Source organism: Python bivittatus, unplaced genomic scaffold, assembly GCF_059951505.1.
Source record: "Python bivittatus isolate LINGU-HERP-01145 unplaced genomic scaffold, Pbiv_v1 ctg000980_np1212, whole genome shotgun sequence".
NCBI classification, from domain to species: Eukaryota; Metazoa; Chordata; class Lepidosauria; order Squamata; family Pythonidae; genus Python; species Python bivittatus.
The window spans coordinates 58,334,671-58,356,811 of NW_028277125.1; the positions used below are offsets into that span (position 1 = coordinate 58,334,671).

The 22,141-nt window shown below is 37.0% G+C and overlaps 1 protein-coding gene across 9 annotated transcripts in view; it reads left to right on the plus strand.

Annotated features, from left to right (window-relative positions):
• TACC2 (transforming acidic coiled-coil containing protein 2) overlaps positions 1 to 22,141 on the plus strand; it is a 180,241-nt gene that overhangs the window by 127,557 nt on the left and 30,543 nt on the right. For all 9 annotated transcript variants that reach the window (XR_015794400.1, XM_088132061.1, XM_025167862.2 and 6 more), the window contains 5 exons: positions 747 to 895; positions 1,762 to 1,812; positions 7,909 to 9,223; positions 19,079 to 19,139; positions 20,138 to 20,345. Coding sequence is in view for 8 of the 9 variants with exons in the window: in XM_088132061.1 (XP_087988187.1) it covers positions 747 to 895; positions 1,762 to 1,812; positions 7,909 to 9,223; positions 19,079 to 19,139; positions 20,138 to 20,345 (1,784 nt within the window). In the remaining variant the exon portion in view is untranslated. The remainder of the gene's footprint in view (positions 1 to 746; positions 896 to 1,761; positions 1,813 to 7,908; positions 9,224 to 19,078; positions 19,140 to 20,137; positions 20,346 to 22,141) is intronic.

A 22,141-nucleotide genomic window follows, 5' to 3' on the forward strand; every position in this document is an offset into this window, starting at 1 on the left:
AGGATATATGGAATGAATGAATGAATGAATGAATGAATGAATGAATGAATGAATGAATGAATGAATGAATGACTTTACTGAGAGCCAGCAATTTTGCAGGAAGAAAGGGTGCTTTTTCATATATTGAGAATGTTGGTGTTTTGTGTGAACTGTAAGAAATGGGACTGTTTCCATCTCCATTAACAGTATTCTAGTCTGAAAGGCTAGGCAGCATCCAATGTCACCTAAGGCCGTGTTTTCTTGTTTTGTAGGAACTCTCATTCAGCTGCACATCAAGGTAGATCACTTCAGACTTGAGAGCGTTATGAGACTCTCATAAGATTTTGCTTATTAGGTTTGCTTATGCTTGTGCCAAGAAAAAAATCCCAACATCCTATCAAAAGGTTCCATTAACATTGCTTTTGTTTGTCTATGCTGAAGCCTCCTTTATGCCAGAAAGGTGGGCTTTTACAGGCGCCTTTCGCTGTATCCTGCCTGCATGTTTGCTTTTGTGATGTCTTGAAATCTTTAGTGTCAAGATTTCTTCAGAATAAAGTTGAGAACATGATATTCTGCTCCAGAAATCATGGTGCAAAAAAGCCTGAAAGTTCCTCGGTAGCTCTGAAAAAAAGCTGAGGTATTCTCGCTTCCTCAGATAGGAGAGCTCTGCATTTTGCAAAAGTTATTTATTTTTGTTTGCCTTTCTCTTGGAAAAAAAATAGCCATGTAATGCCTTTCTTTTTTCCTCCTTTTTTGTATGTACTCAGGAGTTCAGACTCTGAAGAAGCATTTGAAACACCAGAATCTACAACTCCTGTAAAGGCTGCACCTCCGCTACCACAACTACCACCTGAAGTTGTAGCATTTGACATAGAAGAACCGGAAGTAAGACCTCAGCTTCCATCAGAAGACACAGGTAACACTTTTACAGTGAATAGGATGGGCTCCTCTGCACATCCACAGTTTGTGCACTTGGAGAGCATGAGAACAGATTTGGGAACAGCCTTAGTATTCTTGAAGAGTGTTTGTAGTTCAGTAGTAGAACCCATGCTTTGCATGTCAAGGCATTTGGTTTAATCATTAAGAATAACTCTGATTAAGAACTTGGAAAGCCACTGTTAGTTAACAATCACGCTTATTGTAAAGCACCTTTACGTGTTAGGTTAAAAATATTGATCCTCTCATTACCTTGTTCCCTGTGAAAGAGCTTGTATAAACAGTTTTATTTTAATTTAATTTAATATTTCAATTTTGAGGCCTCCTGATTCCTCTGGATGGATTATAATTAAAAAAGAATTAAAAAGAAAATAACATATATCAAAGAAAAGGGAATACAGCTGACCACACAATTAAGCCTGTTGGATGGCATTTTTGCCTTATTTCAAAATAAATGTACAGTGAAGATGAGAAGTATAGAATTCATCCAAGCTGACTTTCTTAACAACCAGAAACTTTTCCCGTATTTTTGTTCTGGACTTCCTCTTGTATATGACAGTGATTCACTGATAAGATTCAATGTTTGGGAACCAGGTTTTGCTTCTCTCAACAATAGTGACTATCCCATATTACCTTTCTAACCTACTAAGCTAATATGGTGTACTTCAGGGGTGGAAACCTCACAGCCCTCTCCACAAAGTGCTGTATGCAGGTGCTGGAGCCCTATGAAAAGTTGTTACTGTAATTATGTTATTTGTAGTCAATTTAACTACAGTTAGAGTCCATTAAACCATGTTTAGCTTTTGTCCAGACCTCAGTCACTTCTTTGTTCTTTGCATTCTTCAGGTTACAGCCCCAGCACACCTCCCACAGGCCAAGTGAGCTCCGTGTCTCAAAGTAAGTTGGACAGGAATGCTGTAAAGTATTAGCCCATCATTAGCTCCCCAACATCCCCCCCCAACAGCCTGTTAATAAAATATGTGTCTGTATATGTGTTTATGTTTGTGTGCACAGAGAAATGGAAGTTTAAGAGTCAGTTTCTGCATATTTTTGTACAATGAATCTCTGCTTCAGTTAGAATTAAGAGGTTTTGGACTGGGCAAGTTGCAAAAATTGTAAATAAATAAATGTGCTTGGTTAATCTCCTGACAGCCTGTAACAATTAGAATATCATGCCTATTCATCTGCTTGGAAACCTTATGTAATGAATACAAAGTTAATACAATAAAAGGTGGTGAATCTTTACTTCTATGGTGAACCAGAAGTAACCCAGAAAAAAAGACAACAGCGAAGTGTATCTAAATTAAAAAATAGTAATACATTATTATTCTGAGACCTCCATTCTGGGCACCTTTCAACAATGAATACTTAGCATTTGCTTTGCAAACTGGGGTACTCTGAGGGTCAAAATTCGCACATCTGGAGAGCACTTAGATTGGTGAAGGCTGTCTTCTAAAGTCCAGAGAAATCAGGGTATCACTGTCAAAAGCATCTATACATAACTTGGCCACAACTTTTGCTGCATATGCATTGTTATTTAAATATCAATAGATGTTGTTCACCGTTGCATATTTTTCTGCAAAAAGTGTCTGCACCATCATTAAGCCATCAGAAAACACAATTGGTACTTAAATAAATGGAGAAACCCTTCACAGGGATTTTGTACTAGATGTATGAATATCCCCTGCTTGTCTTTCACCATTGTCTTTTTACATTTATCATAAATCTGTACAGAACAATTATCCTTCCACATTTATTGTTATCTGTATGAAAAGGAAATTAATTTTCCTGCTTGCTAAAGGAATGTAAATGGAGAAGGAGGGAAGAGCACTTACGTTAAATAGGATTTGAAGAGTGGTCTTTAACTACAAAACCAAACTGCAATTCATTATGAGATCCCAGTTATTCACATTTATTCCTGTTTATTTCTATCCCTTTCTGTATTCTTTTTCTTTCATTCCTTCTGTGTTTTAAGCAGTAGAGAGTACTATATTCACAGTTTTCCATAGTGAAAAGAAAGATTATCATCTAGACTTTCCATATCAAACCAAGATACTGAATGAAAGGCAGGATATAAATGTAATAAACAGTTCCTGTTTTATGTATGATTTATATCCATGGTTATTTCCTTGTGTTTTGCATGTATTTATATTCCAGTTGTAAAAGACCTCTGGTGTGATACCATCCAAAGCCAGTACTATTCATACGGCAAACCCATGCCAGATTTAACGTAACAGAAAAACTCCAGTCTCGGTGATTAAATGTCATGAATAGTAAAACTCCCTTGTTGAGACGGCTTTGAAGTGAAAGGGCAACATTCCTTTCATTTCTGACCAGTTTTTGGTGTCAAGAGGGCAGGATCTAAAAAAGCGCTCTCTAGACACAAAGCCGCATTGTCTACTCTTCAAGTCTTCCTGGAATGGCTTTTCCACTTCATTGTTCTGTTTTCATTAATACGTTGAACGGAGTTCTTAGAATAGCTTGCGTATGCACTTTTGAAGTTAGAGTATAAGAAGGGGGAAAAAAAGAAGTCAGCTTACCCAAAAAGTATTGTGAATTACTCTACTGTATGTAGTTTATTCTAGTAAATTAACTGTAGAATCAGGTATTTGAATACTTCTAATATTGATAATGTGGTGAGCTCATTGGAAAAGTAATGTGTTGGAGCAAGCACATTCTTTGTAAGAACTTAACATAAAAGACCAGTGCATTTGAGTCAGGAAGTTAGATAAGCCTGCTGTCCAATATGAGGCACAATATGTTTTACTGTGTTGTGTTGTGTTGTGTTTCATTTTATTTTATTTTATTTTATTTTATTTTATTTTATTTTATTTTATTTTATTTTATTTTATTTTTCCCTTGAATTGGAGGTTTTTAGTCCTTGGTAGCCCAGAGCTGTATGCTGAGTGGGCATTTATGTACATTGATTAAATAAATAGATATTCATAAAATGTGTGACTTGCCTACAGGTAAATCTGAATTTGCCAAAAGTTCTCTCAAATAAAGGATGTGTATGTGTTGGTCAGGTGAGTCAAACAAACAGTTGCTAGCCCAGGTGGACTCACGGAATCAGTATAGTGGACCAGAATCTGTGGCATAAAACAACAGTGCCAAATTATCATAATAATGATATCATACCATATATCAATATCATATCAAGTACATTACTTTGGAGAAACATATTCTTTAGGACCAGGGAAATTAGTATCTGGTAAAGAGAAAGTCCCCCTTGAGTCGAGCTCAGTTCCTGGTCATTACGTGGACCCGTGTTTGTTATTGCCTTTTTTTAGGATGCTTTTGGACTTCCCAGCCTAGTCTATAGCTCTGAGATCTCCTGGTGCTCTCTTATCCAGGCACCAACCAGATCTCTACCCGCTGTGCTTTTTTGAGATCAGCCAAGGTCAGCTAGGTGCTGCCACCTTCTCGGTGGATCCCGCCCTTTCTAATCTTGAGAGGAAGGTCAGTATGTGAGAAATAATTGGGGAATTTCCTAAAGAACAAACAGTGAATAGGGGTTGTAGTGGTTAAAGTAACAGCTCACTCCATCAAAATAAGATGAAAAAAGTGAAAAGAAAGCATCATAGAGAACTTACCAGCCTCTATGGTGTAACCTGGTGGTTACACTACCAGCCTCATAACTCAGATGCAGTTTGGTCTTTAAATAAAGCCCCTATTTCAAAGAATTGAAAAACTGACATTCTAATATTGTTTTTTTTACAAAGAGAACTGGGATCCATGAAATTAGATACATCATTTATCTTGATGTCTGTGCAAAATAAATCATTGGCCTGGTATCAGGTTGGAAAAGACTGATATAGAGGGATAAGTCTGGCTAAGGAAATAATGACACAGCACAGAGTACAAAGGCTGGATGGATAAAGGTATATGAGATAAAATGTGAGTAAAATAAAGGAAACACCAATTCTGAGCATCACATAGACTCAGAATTTGAACTAACATTGACACAAGATTAGTACTGTCCAAGAAGAATTTATTTTGGCTCTGGAATTCATTTTACAGTAATTAAAATCTGTGTGAGAATTAGAAATAGTATATTAAATAAAAACCCAATCATGACCCAAATAATCCCATGTGAATTGCAGTGATAGCACATTGTCACATTTTTGTCCAATACATCAAGTTGCATTGCCTTGTCAGTATTGCAACATTATGTAAGGCTAAGCATAATATAAGCCAATTAACCTCAATGGAAGATGCTGCCAAGAAGAGGATTGAGGGCAAAGATTGCAATCTGATCAGTGTCCAAAAACGAGCTCCTTACGTGAAAAGTGCACAGCAGCTCAGCTGGCAAAAGTAGTTGTAATTAAAGACACACAGTAGGAATAAGTCCCAACCCAAGTCCTTAGAGCAGGAAAATCATCCTTCATCAAATGGCCATGCTTTATTGGTGTTTGGTTTGAAGGAAATCGTGTATTTGCTGGCTGGTGATGGCTTTTCCTTTTTGGGGGTATAGGGATCTGTCTGAAATTATCAATCTGGAAACAAGATCTCAGGATATTAGTATTCTGTTCATTGTAATTTTGAAATCATTTCTATAGTAGGATGAGTTAATGAACTGTGAAGTCTGGGTATGCACACTGAGGCAAGCATGTTTCTCACCACTGACCCCATTCTTTGGATTCTCCTCTGCACTTTTGTTAATTTATTCAGGTAAATGTTCAACAGGTAGTTTTGTAAATATGGTTAACATGCTAAAAAGCACAGACTGGTAGATATAATTCTCCCTCTGTGCCTACAAAACATATCTTTTTGGCTGCCTGTGTTAGATGTCCATGTGCTTGTATGGCAGTAATGGAACCCCTCACGTTCAGAAAAGCAACGTTTAGTATATTGTGAATGTACATCCCTTGCACTATGGATGTAATAACTAATGAAACAATTTTAAATAGCAGTTAGCTACACAAAGCTCAGTGTTTTCTTTCTTTTCTAAACAGCATGTAAAAGCCTATGATTAAACTATAGAATTTTGCAGTCTTCTTCCATGAAAATAATGTAGGTCTAATGTTGAATCTGTAGCTCTAGCTCAAATCATTGTCCACTGGAATACGGTATTTTTCTGTGTATAATATGATACTTTTTTCTAAAATCATTATACTAAAAATTGAAGGTCGTCTTATGCAAGGAAGTAAGCCGTGGAGAGAACCGCGCGGTTGCGAAACTGCCCATACTTTGTCTCTGCAAACAGGCTTCCTCCAATCACGAGCCTTATGTAACTGACGTCAGCTGATGCTGAACAAACCAATTGGAACACATCCCGTTGGAGGTGCAAAGCATGTAGGCAGTGCGCAGGTGCGACAGGGACCTGTAATGTCAGAGCATTCTGAGCCCATAAAGATGTCAGAAAATAAAAAATAAATAAATAAGTGAATGTCTTACTCTGCAAAATTCAAACTGAATGTAATCAGTTATGCAAAAGAGCATGGAAATAGAGCTGCAGAGAGACAGTTTGGACCTCTTCCCACTGAGTGTATCATGTAAATGTTACCTAATTACTCAATAAAAATGTGTTCTGCTTTATCTTTAAAATATTGATTTCTTAATTTTGGGTTGGAAAAGTGGGGGTTGTCTTATACATGGGGGCGTCTTATTCATGGAAAAATACTGTAGATTGTGAATATGCTTTTGGCTTTGTTTTAATATTGATTTTATGGGATCACATGACTCGAACAATAATTGCCAGGGGAAAATGACAGCTCATCTACTGAAAACATCAACACTGACAGCCAGTAATAATGATGTAAATTATTTCCACTTTGATTCTTTATCATCAGTGCCTTATTTTCAGTGTGGAAGTATAATGGGAATATAATTGTTTTGCCCAAGGACTGGCAGTGTGGTATATGGATTTAAATTTAAATTAATCATGTTGGAATTCTGGTAGGAAAACGATGTTCAGATGAAGTCACAGTTTCCACTCAGTAACCTATTTAATATCTTAAAATTTAGAATGCTCAGATTTTTTTTTAACAGATGACATAAAAAAATTGCAGTTACTGCACTAAGGCAGTAAATGTATACTGTATGTAATTCTGAGTTGGACCATGGCTGCCAGTTCCTACAATAAGTTATTTTACCCCAGTAGCATGTGTGCCTATAAGAATGTGCTGCCTTGGAAGAATGAAAAAAGCAATGTTGCACTGTAAACTCCATCCCTTTCATGCACATGACATCGCAACACATGCAGAAGAGGAGAGGGTCTGCACTGTAATGCTGCAACACTGCTTTCATCATCCTGCAAGACAATATCAGATAAATCTCAATCACTCTCTGAAAGCTTGTCTCTGCATCATCAGCCAAAATCTGCTGACAGAGTATTAGGGCTTAACAGGAAAGAAGGCAGTATTACAGAATGTGTGTCTGCTAGTTGGAAATGATTTCTTATTCCTTTCTTCAGTTCATGGTAGGCCTATCCTGCCTCACATAACAAACCCTACAGTGGAAAGTAGAAGTTCAGATAAGGGCAAATATATGCAGCTTCTTCCTTGTTAACAACACATTTCCCATTTGGACTTCAGGGTTACAAGATTTGCTATCAATACTGATTTTCAGTTTATGGAAATGTCTTGATAGCATTCTGTTGACTTGCACAATTATAAAATTTTTTTCTGATCTATGATTATAATAAAAGATTTTGATTTGATTGTAAAATATAATTACCCATGTTATATTTTTAAAGTAAATGTATCCAAAATAAAATCTGTTAGAAATTGTTTTTGGAAAAACATAAAAATTAATTCACTTCTTGTTTCCTCCCCCCCCCCTTTGGTTTTTATGTGTGTTTCCTGATTTGAATGCTTGTCTTGAAGAAGGAGAGAGTAGGATGAGAAAAAGAAATATTTAGGATTAAAGGAACTGATCATTTTAAAAGGAAAGTATCCTGAATTATAGGATACATAATCTGCTTTCTTTTCTCTAACTATTTCAGATTCAACATTCCTAAATGCTGATCATTTTTGCCTTTGCTTTTTATAGGTTTTTGTTCTGAAACGGTATCAGTAACTGATGTTTCTCATTGTGAACCACTTGAAGAAACTCCATTGCCCCCTCCTCCCCACTCATTTTCTACAGTTTTTGATGAAGACAAGCCAATTGCTAGCAGTGGAACTTACAACCTAGACTTTGATAACATTGAAGTTGTAGATTCCTTACAAGCTGTAGATCCGAGCTCTCTGGACACAAGGAGTCGGGATTCTAAGTCACATGTTAGAAGAAAATCCACAGATTCTTTGCCAGTTTCTAGATCTACTTTATCTCGTTCACTTAGTTTGCAAGCTGGAGAATTTGATGGAGCCTCTTTTCTTGGGAATAACGAGACAGCAGGTTCTGCAACAGATACTTTTAGTACTGGTTCAAGCAGTGCTTCTAGTACTCTTAAGCGCACAAAAAAACCTAGACCAGCTTCCTTAAAGAAAAAACAATTAGCAAAAAAATCCTTGGACGTTTCTCCAGTAAAAGAGCCGGGAATATTAGACCTCAAACAAGATTCTGCTGCCTCAAGTGACGAAAAAGTTTCTGAACAACTTTTGGAGCCCACTGAACCTGAGGGTACCAACACTTCTCAAACTACTGTCAAGAAAGACGAGCCCACTCCAGGACTAGAGGCATTGTGTCCATTTGACCCAAATAACTTGGAAGAAATTCCTGTATCAGGAGACAGCAAAGTACAGAACTCTCCACTTGCCAATAAGAAAACTGTATCTCTTACCACAACACCAGAAGCTGTGGAGGTGACACCGTCAGACACTGGGGGACAAGAAAATCCTCCAGTGAAAGGTTTATCAGTGAGATTGGAATTTGATTATTCTGAGGAAAAAGGCAGTGGTGAGGAGCAGACAGAGAGTCCTCTTCTGCCCAAAAAAGTGGGCAAAAAGCCTGGGGCTAAAATGCCCCTAAGGAGGCCAAAGACTAAAAAGACTGGGGAGAAACTTGACAATACTCCCACAACCCCAACCAAGACTCCTGCTGAACCCAATGAGATTCCTGTCCCCAAAGGCTCGTATACTTTTGATATTGACAAATGGGATGATCCCAACTTCAATCCATTCTCTTCCACTTGCAAAATGCAAGAGTCTCCAAAACTGCCCCAGCAAACCACCACAACGTACAATTTTGATCCAGACATCTCTGAGGATTCTCTTGATCCATTCAAGCCTTCCTCAAAGGTAGCCAGCTCTCCCACACAATCTCCAGCCTCCTTTGAGATTTCAGCTAATGTCAATGAAATTAATGGATCAGAAGGAGATGGCCTAAATAAGCCTGCAAAAAAGAAGAAGACGCCACTCAAGACGTAAGTTGAAACGTAGAAAAAGCATGTGTGCAGTGAAACATTTCCCCAGACAAATCTTTGCAAACTTCCTTATGTTTCTATGTTGGCACTATGTTCGTTGTACACATTTGTTGCAGTACGTCCTATTCAACTGAATGTTTGATGCCAGAATAATCATATAACTGCAGCTGGAATTAAAACAAAATATTTCCCTTTTTGGCTTTGAGGTGCACTAGGAGCTCAATCCTTTTTTAATTCTCAGCATTTAGAAAGTAAGCTTTAATTTTGCTGAATGTATGATGTGTCTTCTGCTTCAGAGTTTAGCAACCTTGCTAATCCCTAGGACATGAGATTTAAGACGTTTGGCAAAAGTTGTTCTTGTTTGGAAGACTGAGAAGCAACCTGGCCCTCATTTTAAAAGGAATGTATTTTGGAAATTGTTGGGTTTCTTATGGCATTCCATCATGGCAAAGCTTTCAAGATCGTGTTGTTTTTTTTTAATGTGAATATACTTTATAATGCAACTGATCAGTTTCATTCAGTCAAATAATAAAAAAAACTTGTTAGGATTAAGAGACTACTCTACAGAGTGTTCATCATAAGGGTATAATTTATGCAGAGTTCAAAATGACAGGAGCTATTCACATACATAAAACATCATCTTTCTTTAGAGTATTTCAGTCCATTACAGTGGCTGGTTTACCAACAAGCCACAAATGCTGTTGAAGTGAGTTGAGTTTATTTTTACTTTCTTAAAGTAAGGTCTGGACTTGGGAAAGTGGCTTGGAGGATAGCTGGTTTCCCTTCAGCTATATAGCTATGTGGATGTATTAATGAGCTCTGAAGCTGTGATTTATCTTTGTATGATTAAAATTGGTTTTGAGAATGGGGAGCTAGACAGCATATATCTTGCAAACTGCATTGCTTGCTATGAATTTTAGTCAGAGTTAACCCTGCATTTCTTGTAATTTGCCAGTAAGCAACTTATTCCAGTAGGTAAAGCTAATCACTGCCAATTGCTGTGTATTCTTGAACAATCTACTGCTTAATTTTTCCATACAAGATTCAGAGTTCTTTTTTTTTTTTCCATTTTTTTAAAGCTGATCTGTATTGAACTAGGTGCTTTTTACCCATAGTTCGGGGGTGGGGGGAGGGCACTTTATGTTCTTTTTTTGTTAATTAAGCCAATTAGATGTCACTTTTGACAAAGAGCCAGTTTGGGGTAGTCATTAAGTCACCAGGCTAGAAACCAGTAGACCATCCTGCCTTAGGCACAAAGCCAGCTGGGTGACCTTGGGCCAGTCCCTCCCTCTCAGCCCTAGGAAGCAGGCCATGGCAAGCCACTTCCGAAATCTTGCCAAGAAAACCCTAGGGACTTGTCCTGGCAGTCGGCAAGAGTCAACATTGATTCAAAGGCACGCACACACATACCTCTTAAGATATCTGGTGATATTTTTAAAATGTCATACTAATTTCTTTAAGCATTTTTTAAAATACAAATTCATACAGTTCTTTCTTGAAAATATTGTTACAGTTTTCTGTGTTGACCTTTAGATTCTTTTAAAAATGGTTCAATGGAAATGTTTATTGGGATTAATTCTGATGAAAGTAAAGTAATATTAGGAGGTATTAGCCATCCCCAGTAGGTGGGCTATAATCTAGCATACATTCAGAGCTGAAACATAGACTCTGAAGTAAATGAAACAAATAAACGTACACTGATATACCCATGTTACCCAGGACATGGTTCAAGTGAATCTTTAATAAAAAAAAATTAGCCCTACTTCCAGCTAAAAATAAAGCAGAATTTTTAAACAAATTCCCAGATAAATTGGAATCTGGAAATAAGTATAAACCCAACTTTCAAATTATGGGTTAATAGTGAAACAGTAAAACAGGATTATCAATTTGGATGTGACTGGTGTTATTTTTATTTCCAGATTAATTTCCAATTATAGTTGTGTTTTGGAATGATTCTGCAGTATACTGTTTAGAGTCAGCTGCAGACACAGCCAGTGTGAAATTGAAAATAGTGTTTTAAGGCATTATAAAAAAGAAATCAGTTGATTTTTCTAAATCCTGTATTTATTCACCAGATTTAAAACTCCTGGTTATGGAGATATCTTAAACAGTAATCATTTTAGTTATGTGCACAGGTACAACTCTATGGGTGATGAATGTATTTTAATTCATGCAAGATATTGGCCATGAAATAATAAGCAATTAATTTTTATACTCTAGATTATAATTGAAAGAATGAAATGTCGTTATAAATCCTTGAATAACATCAGTGAGGCCTCAAATAAGATATCAGCACTGATGCATTTAGAAATCAATTATGTTAATGCAAAATGAAAATATAAGATCAAAGCAGTTAAAATTATTTTTTTTTGGACTTGGAGACGATAAACAGGAAGCAAAGCTGCTCCCACCTATTCATTTTGAATGTCCAATTTAATCCTTTGGATGGGATCATGCTGGAATTTGGTCACTGGGTCAAGTCTGCAAGAAAGACTTGAAAGTATGCAGTCTTTAATATTTACTCATTTATAAATAATTTATAAATAGTTAAATAACATTTAAAATAATTTAAGTCTCATGTAGAACTAACTCAGAATTTAGCTGAGCAGGAAAAATACTTCAGTTGTCAGTACTAAGACTCCTTTCACTTTCTGTGTGTTTGTGGTTGATCTTGTTGAAATGGAGAATGTAAAGTTTTGGTATAAGTTTTAAAAATCTGAGGCAGGGAAGGGTACTCCTTCTCTGTTTATGTATTTCATCAATATATAGTCCACCATTTTCCATCATGACTCCAAGATAATGTATTGAGACAGTCTCTTATTCAAACAGTAGATAGACCTATTTCTGTTTAGCTTCAGCAAGGATGCAACCTCATATGCCTTAGATCAGAGTTTTTCAAACTTGGCAACTTTAAGATGCATGGAGCCCAACTCCCAGAATTCCCCAGCCATTTTAAAGTTGCCAAATTTGAAAAACACTGCCTTAGATCATACCATGAAGACCATCCCCAAAGTTCAAAACAGGCTCAGATTTATATTTCAAATACTGGATTTATCTGGGTTATCTTCTTTTTCCTCATCGTAATAATGATTGTTTAATTGTCCTTTATTGTATGTTTCATAGTACCTTGAATTACACTCTTGGACAATCCCCTTTCCCAGTATCTTCAAGGTTTGTGGGTAACCTTGTCTAACAGTTTTAAGAGCATCAGTTTTCCTTAAGTTTATAGCTTCCTGAAAATTATTCTACTTAGAACCTTAAAGTATACATTGGGAGCCTTTCTTAATGACTTTGCATCCTCCAGGTTTAAGTTACATTAAGCTTTCTGTAACTCCTTTATTTCCATAAAAGGGCAGAAATATTTGCCAGGACTCAGACTTGAATTTAGGTGTAAGTTTAGAGAATATACTACAATGCTGCTGTATCCTAAAAAGCTCAAGATAATCCATAATTATCTGTATATGTCAATAAACCAGATTAGATTTGGAGTTATATGTACCTCCAAATAAAAGATTTTTGTTCAGACAGTTAACTGATTTTGATCAAATAGGGGCTTGCTGTTGCCTTTGCAATATATGAGTCAAGCAACAATTTTTGTGGATTAAAGAAGCTTGCTGTGATATACTTCATGAATTTATAGCCCATGATGTTTTTGTTACAACTGTCCTCCCCCCTTCCCCTCCCCCCGAATTTGTGTTAACAATCTTGAGCATCTTCAGCTAGACATAATCTTTCCTGGTCATCTGAAATCTGTGCTTGCCAGTTTAGTGAGAATGTTCTTGTTCTTAATCTAACAAAGGATAAAGATCTGTACATTTCATATGTTGGTGGTTTTTAGAAACCATTTCATTTCAATCACTTAAATATAGAACTAACATATGAAATGTACAGATCTTTATTGTTGCTGTCTTTACCTTACTTCACATTAATGAATTTAAATAAGCTTCACTCTTATGAACCATTGATAGGGTAAAAAAGTAGGAAAAGAGCACTGTTATTTGATGCACATTTTCCATTGTCATTATTTAAATATTTTGAACTGTTGCTTGTATTTTACTTAGTCCAGTACCTTTTATGCCAGTTGTAAAGCATCTGTTGTGTTTTACAGCAGTAGTTTGTTTTACATCTCTGTGTCACCAAGTTGTTTGATAGCAAGCATGTACTTCAAAAGTACCTTTTGATGTGACAGTTATCTTTCAAAGTCACTATGAAAGGAAGAGATAGCATTTAAGCTGATAAGTGTTGAAGAAGGTAAAATGGTTTTATATGCTTTGCTGTAAAAAATAATCTAATCTGTAATTTAGGATATTGAAGATATTAGAATCTTAATTGTTTCTTGGATTTTTCTGTTCTTTTTGTGCATTTAGAAGCTTTCTAAATTTTTATGGGTTAAGCTTCTGAAAAGTTTGAAATCTGTTAAGATTTAGAAGGTTTTTGGATATTATGTGCCTAATTTTTAATTATGCAGGGTGAAATGCTTTACAGCCATAATCATATAGTGTTTATGCAACAGACCAAATATGGTTACATGCATGTAATTTCAAATTGCATGTAATTTTCTACTAACAGGTTTAAAAATGGGGGAGCAAGCAACAGGAGTTTACATTCTTCATTGCTCACCAGTTTCTCCTGGAAGGAGGCTGCATTTTACTGTGTGGAGAAAAATGCATGAAGGGGAGAAGAGCAGTCTTCTTTAATGTGGCATTAGAATACTTAACTCTTCAACAGGCCTGGAGTACAGGACTGAAACAGCATTGATTGTGCTTGTAGATGGCCTCTGGCAGGGACAGAATGGGGATAGTGCATCGATCCTGGCTTTCCTTGGCTTTCCCTCAGCAGTTTTCAGTTCCATTGATCATGGTATCCTTCTGGATCAGCTCAGGGGATTGGGGATGGGGGATATGATGCTACAGTGGCTCTCCTTCCTCTGGTTCCAGTCAGTGTTGATAGGAGGGAGGAGATGTGGCCCAAGTTCCCTTCTCTGTGGATTGTCTCAGGCCTCTCCCCACTCCTGTTTAATTTCTATATGAAGCCTCTGGGTAAGGTTATCCATCAGTATGGGGTGAAGTATCGCTATACATCTCTGGGCTGACAAAGTGATACTCTTAGGGTTTTTTCTTGGTGTCTGGAGGCTATGGGGAAAGAACAGGCTTCAATTCAATCCTAGCAAGACTGAATGACTTTGGGTTTAAGGGTCCCCTGCAACTAAGGCTCCTCCTGGACTCATGGCTCCTCCTCAAAGAGTAGGTGATAGCTGTGGCCATACATTCATCATATATCCCAATTGTACCCTTTCCTGGATTGAGACACTGCTCACTGTCACTCATGCCTGGCCCACCTCCCAAATGTGGCTGCCCTTGAATACCACCCAGAAAGTGTAACTGATCCAGAATATGGTGGCATGGGCAGCTATGGGTGCACCTTGGTATACCCATGTTATACCACTGCTACACCAACTGCACTGGCTCCCATAGGCTTCTGGGTGAAATTTAAGGTGTTGGTTACCACTATAAAGTCCTTCATGGCATGGAGCAAGGTTATTTGCAGGACCGCCTTTCTCTGGTTGTTTCTGTCCATCCCTGTAGATCCAGCTTCAGCTCCTATCTGTTAAAAAGTGCCATCTGACAGGACCCAGGGGGGCCTTTTTTTTCTTAACACCTGCCCTCTGGAACACCATGCTCCTGAGATTAGTTTGGCCCAGACTCCACTAGAATTTTGTAAATCCTTGAAGACGTGGGCCTGGGCTGGAAGGTTCAGTGGCCCATCAGTGTGATTTTGTGTTTTGTGTGGTCTAAGTTAGATTGTCCTTAGCATCTTTATGTTATTATTTTTAAGTATCATCTTTTTTCTTGTGTTGTTTTTTTTAATCCTGTTTTTGCCACTCAGAGTCACAATTGGGAGATGTCCGTTTCTTAAAACAGTACAAACATGGGATGTGATTTTTTTTTTCTGCAATGTAATAAATGGAATTTCTCCTTTGTGTCAGTGAGTTCCTTCTGTCTTGTCTCTCTCTTTTGTCTTACTTGTCTTAGGATGGTTGAAGATGTGATGTCTGTATGTTCTCTGTTGTAAGTAATTTTTAACTCTAAACATAAATGTTATGAGCAAAAATGCCTACTGCTTTTTCTGTCTATATGTTTGTGTTTTGTCTTGTTTCAGTTATTTATTTATTCTTACAAGTTTGTTTGCAGTGAAACAGTTATGTAGGTCATGATGCCTACATTCAATAAGGTTATTCTAACTTGTATCAACATTATTTTGAGAAAAAAAATGTTGATCAGTATATAAAGTTGAACAAAACTATTTCTTGTTCTATCTGTCTGTCTATGTGTGTGTCTGTCTATCTAATGTTCCCCAACTGAAGTACAGTCATGCGAAAAAGAAAGTACACCCCCTTTGAGTTCTATGGTTTTACGTATCAGGACATGATAAAAATCATCTGGTCCTTAACAGTTCTCAAAAGCAGGTAAATACAACCTCAGATGAACAACAACACATGACATATTACACCATGTCATCATTTATTTTACAAAAAGAAAGCCAAAATGGAGAAGCCATGTGTGAAAAACTAAGTACACCTTATGATTCAATAGCTTGTAGAACCACTTTTAGCAGCAATAACTTGAAGCAATCATTTTCTGTATGACTTTATCAGTCTCTCACATCGTTGTGGAGGAATTTCGGCCCGCTCTTCTTTACAACATTGCTTCAGTTCATTGAGGTTTGTGGGCATGCCATGGTGGGACACCACCACAGCATTTCAATCAGGTTGAGGTCTGGACTTTGATTGGGCCATTGCAACACCTTGATTCTTTTCTTTTTCAGCCATTCTGTTGTAGATTTGCTGGTGTGCTTGGGATCATTGTCCTGTTGCATGACCCAATGTCGGCCAAGCTTTAGCTGGCCTGACATTTGACTCTAGAATACTTTGGTATACAGAGGAGTTCATAGTCGACTCAATAACTGCAAGGTGCCCAGGTCCTGTGGCTGCAAAACAAGCCCAAATCATCCCCCCTCCACCACTGTGCTTGACGGTTGGTATGAGATGTTTGTGCTGATATGCTGTGTTTGGTTTTCGCCAAATGTGGTGCTGTGCATTATGGCCAAGCATCTCCACTTTGGTCTTGTCTGTCCAAAGAACAGTGTTCCAGAAGTCTTGTGATTTGTTCAGATGCAACTTGGCAAACCTAAGACATGCTGCCATGTTCTTTTAGAGAGAAGAGGTTTTCTCCTGGCAACCCTTCCAAACAAACCATACTGGTTCAGTCTTTTTCTAATTGTACTGTCATGAACTTTAACGTTTAACATGCTAACTGAGGCCTGTAGAGTCTGAGATATAACTCTTGGATTTTTTGCAATTTCTCTGAGCATTGCCAATCTGACTTTGGGGTGAATTTGCTGGGACGTCCACTCTTGGGAAGATTGGCAACTTTCTTGAATGTTTTCCATTTGTGAATGATCTTCCTCACTGTAGAATGATGGACTTTAAACTGTTTGGAAATGGCCTTATAACCCTTCCCAGATTGATGGGCAGCAACAGTTGCTTTTCTAAGATCATTGCTGATGTTTTTACTCTTTGGCATTGTGTTAACACACACCTCAATACTCCAGAAGTTTTAGGAGACCAGCAAACTCCTAAAACTTCAGCTTTTATAGAGGTAGTCACACTTGCTGATGATCAATTGATCATGGGCATTTGATTAGCAGCACCTGGCTGCTACTTAGCCTCTTTATACATATGGAAGCAGTAAGGGTGTACATAGTTTTTCACACATGGCTTCTCCATTTTGGCTTTCTTTTTGTAAAATAAATGATGACATGGTATAATATGTTATGTGTTATTGTTCATCTGAGGTTGTATTTACCTACATTTGAGAACTGCTAAGGACCAGATGATTTTTTTTATGTCCTGATACATAAAACCATAGAACTCAAAGAGGGTGTACTTTCTTTTTCACACGACTGTACATGTTATTTGGAATGCAAATGTGCTGGCAGATTATATCTTTGCAATTAAGCCTTGAGGTGGTGATTTCCACTCTTTCTCTCCATGTCAATCACCATGCCTGCTTGAGTGGTGTGCATACATTCTAGAGTCTGGGACCCAAGAGATGAAGCATGAAGCCATAACAATCCATTTCTCTTTTTGCTATACAGTTTAGCATGGGTTTGGGAACAGTTTCACAGTGTTATAGATGAAAAAACAATTTTCCTTCTATACACAATTGCAAAGCATTGTAGCAATATTGTAATTTATTTTATAAATAAGATATGGCTAGCCAGCATGTTTATCGTGTGTCAACAATTGGATAAGATACTGATATGTTTTACATAAATTGACTCATTTTTGTTTTAGCTCTTTTTTTTTTTTTGTCGTTGCCATTTCAGAAATTATTTGAGACATAGCTGATGTTTGAAATTCTCGTTCTCATCCAATTACTTCCCACCTGAATGTAATCCCATAACCTTTCACTAATTTTATTTCTCTGTCTGTCTGTCTCTCTCTTCATGATACAAAGCATTTCTTTCTTTAAGATCTGTACATATAGTTCTTTCTCCACCTGAAATTTGAAGTCTGTCTTAGAATTCCCCAGTTTGGGTTGGTAGCCATTTTGGGAATATTGAGAGTATACAGGACACTCATCGAATGGCTGCCATGGGAAAGTTCTCTATTCACAAAATGGCTACCCAATTTCCAAAACGAATGTTGCTGAAGATGCTCCTTACCCTTCAAGATGTTTCTTGCTACCCCGCAGCTGATTTTTGTTCTTTCTCTGAACAGGTGAGCTTATTTTCCAAACAAAGAACACATTGTAGCAATCCAACATTTTTATTTTCTAAAAATATCTAAATCTGAGGCATTCTTGGAAATACAATTTTGAAATCCTGGCTATGCTTTCAACATGCCAGTTTCCTGTACTTTTTAAAATTAAAATCATACTGTCATCATCACCATAATTTTTCAAAAAGTTAAATTAGGGAGATGAGATCATCAAGAAACCAATTAAATATCTATTGGCACATTAATGCCTACAGTATCATACTTTATTTTGTATATCCTATTCAAATGTTTTAATGCTTTTGGAAAATAAATATGCATACTGTAGTATAACCTGCAAAAGACAAAAAGGATACGGATTCCAGCAAGTCATACATGTTTGTCATAAGATTTACAGGCAATATTGCTAGCTGTAAAATGCACTAACAAATATCTTCTGCAACCAGCAATAGTTAGGAGATAAGATCAAGACATGAACCGTTGTCCCGTATCTGCCTTGCTCAAATTGTGTGGTCTTGTTCACCAGTATTTTGTATGCATTTTATTCATTTGTCACTGGGCAATTGAAGTAGCACACCTGAGATGATAGTTTGGTAGATACAATTTAAGACATTTTACACAACACTTACATAACTGTAGCTGTGCTGGTGTTGTACTTGATGAGCAGTGATGTCTGTGTAATTCTCAGGGCAAGGACCTATGCAGATCAGGATTCTTATTTACTGAATTATGTTATGTTGGCTATTTTCCAGTAGCACTGTAACTGTTTTGTTGTTGTCTTCAACCACACAATACCCACTTCTATTTCTCATTGTTTGGATTGACTTTTTACCTTAATACAAAACTCAGTTTAATTTAATTCTTGTAATTCTTGTATCTCGTGCTTGATTTTTAGTTTGGCAAAGACTGAGTCTAAGAGTGCATGATAAGCAAAGGCCATAGCATGCCCTTCTGTAGTGTTTATATGCTGAACTTTCTGAAACAGGAAATCTCCATAGCAATATATTCATTAGCTGCTTGTTGTTATGTCATTTTTCTATGGTTGGCCATACTCAGAGTTTCCATTTTCTTCCCAGTGATACTTTCAGGGTGAAAAAGTCACCAAAAAGATCTCCACTGTCTGATGCACCTTCACAGGTAAAGGGCTTTAACAAGTTTTTTTTTTTTTTTAAAGAAAATTACTTCTAAGGTGGATTCAGTAGCAATCAATTATCTACTGCCTCAAAGCACACAAAAGAAAGGAGGCAGCTCAGATGGAAGTCATTTTCCCATAGTTCATATTATATAAAGCCAGCACAATAAGGAGAGAATGAATAATCATCACAGAAGAGGAAGCATCAGATGGGCAAGCATCAAGTAAATGTCAGATCACATTCAGCTAATGTTTTGGAAGATTTGAAGATTAGGCCCTTTCTGAGAAATGCTTGAAGTTGTTCAAGCCTTTGTTGGAAATTGCAACTGATCTTATTTCTTCTTTTGCTGAGCACACAATGAATTGTGGCTGCTTGTGATGCAGTCTGCATTGCAATATAGTTTATGGGTTACCATGAGATATGTTGATTTTATGTGCTGTAGTAATATTTATCTAGAATTATTGGGTGAACTCCAAGGAGCAGGCTCAGTCTGATGTTTTTATAAACCGTTACGTATTTGCTGGAATATTGCAGTAAAATCTATGTACAAATAAGCTAATCATTAGGGTACTTGGGCTAATAAAAAGATGTAAAACATTATTTAATCAGTCATTAGACCTATGCTAATTAAGTAGTGATTTTCAGATCTCTGCAGTAGATCAGATGTCATCCTTGTCCATCCTTAAGATGAAGATCTCAAGGCCTGATTATGAGTTAGAATAACTTGCATAGCATTATACAGAGTTCCATAACCCATATTATGGCAGTTTTTTTATTGAGCCAATACAAAGGTCACAAAGTAGCCTGCAAGCTTTTGCATGTACAGAGTATGTTGTCAAGCGGGGGGTGGGGGGGAGGAGTATAGTGGCTGCTCCCGCAACTACAAGCATCTGCATTTAGTCCAACTCTTAAAAAGAAAGCAAAAGAGCTGGATCCATGAAAGAAGACAGTTGCTTCTTTCTTTATAGCACAATAGTTTTTTAACATCTATTTTCTTCTTAGGAATCCACGACACTGCCTACTACTGAAACATCCTCTGTTGTATCCACTGTGGTTCATGCAACAGATGAGGAAAAACTGGCATCCTCTGTGGGCAATCAGAAATGGACTTGTATGACGGTGGATCTTGATTCTGATAAGCAGGATTATCCTCAGCCATCAGATCTGTCAACGTTTGTAAATGAAACAAAGTTCAGCTCTCCTTCAGAAGGTAAACTGGGAAAAGAGGGTAGAATCATTGGTTTGTTTATTTGATGAGGGAAAAGTAGGCACAGAATAATGAGGAAACAAAAGATGTCATTGCTATCAGCAGTACACTTAATGGTCCATTTAATTAGACCTTCTAATATATTCAGCTTTATCTTGGTTACATTAAAAAAAATTGTTTTGTGCCAAGAATCCTTGGAACTGGTCCAAAACAACTGCTGAAATCAATAGAATTCTAATTGTTGTATGTGGAGATAATATTAAAAGTTACATTTCTGTGCACTCTTACATCCTTGTGGGAGCTCTCACATTCAAATTCTACTTTTGATCTTGCTGCTGCATTAAATGGCCCCGCTGCTGATAAACCCTAGTAAGTGCCACATGATCTTTCCATCGGTTCCAGAGGGAAAGAAGGGAAAGCCAACATGCCCTCATGTACTATAGTAAGGACAGGTTTGTTTTATTTACATGGGGGGACAGTTAAACATGATATTTCATCTTCATAACTGAACTGCATGATTTATATTGAATATACAGAGCATTTCTGGAAGGCCTGGTAAGAGTCCCCCCTCTTTCTGAAATGAGAGGGACTTGTATGAGATGATGGGTCTTCTCTGTAGTAGCCCCCACACTTTGGAACTCCTTACTCTCAGAGGTCCATAGAACTTCCTCTCTTATGGTTTTTAGAAGATGTTTAATTTGATTTCACCAAGTCCTCAACCTAGTTGTGTTTTATTAGTGTCCATTTGGGATGATTTATTATTGTTGATGTATCGCCAGTGTTGCTTTTATAATTTTCATTTATTTTATTGTTGCATTGATAATTTTAATGTATCAACCAAGAATCTTTTGAGTTAGGCTGGCTATAGATATATAAACAAATGATATATAAACAAATCAGAGCAATTTGAAATCATAATTCCCTTCCCTGCCATAAAGAGAATAATTGAAATAATTCTAATGGTGACCCTGTTACCATCAGATTAATAATTCAATGCCTGGTGGAAAAGAAGTGTCTTCAATACTTTTTGCAATGCCAAGAGCAAGGGTGTAGGACATATCTGACAGTTGTCTATTTCATAATGTCATGGCCACTATTGAGAAGGCACACGTTCTCTTTACCATCAGAGAAGGCAGGACCATAAGAACAGTAATTGATGTAGACAGTAAGCATTTTGTGACCAAACCTGAGCATAATATATTTGTATTTTCTCTTGTGATCAACTTTTCTGCCAGTTTTGGTTTCTTATATAAGTTAAAATGTTTCTTTAATGGTTCCGTTTTGCTCTTACTTGCCACAGTCCCAGCAATGGCTCTAGGGGACATCTAGGAGAAGTGCCAGATGGTAGTTAAATAAATAAATATAAATAAATAAATAAATAAATAAATAGCTTTTAAAACAATCAGATGAAACCGCACTAAACCTCATAACAGGACATTAATTTTAACAATGACTTAACTAAAACGACAAAACCCAAGTATCTTCTGGAAAAAGATCTATTCTGACTAATGTCATAATAAGATGTTGAGGATTAAATATAGTGAGTGGTTTTAGAATAGATTTTTGTGAAGGTGCAAGTTAAAGAAAAGATAACCATCTAACCTTTAAAGGAAATGGTATCCTTTCTTGAAGGAATCAGTATATTAGAACTGTTATAATTTCCAACTGGAATTAGAGGACTTTGGTCCAATCACCTTTTCATAGATTTACCTGTCATACTGGTTTATTGTAAGAATAGTATTGCAAAGAAAAGAGAAACATGTACAGTGGTACCTCGGTTCACGAACTTAATTCGTTCT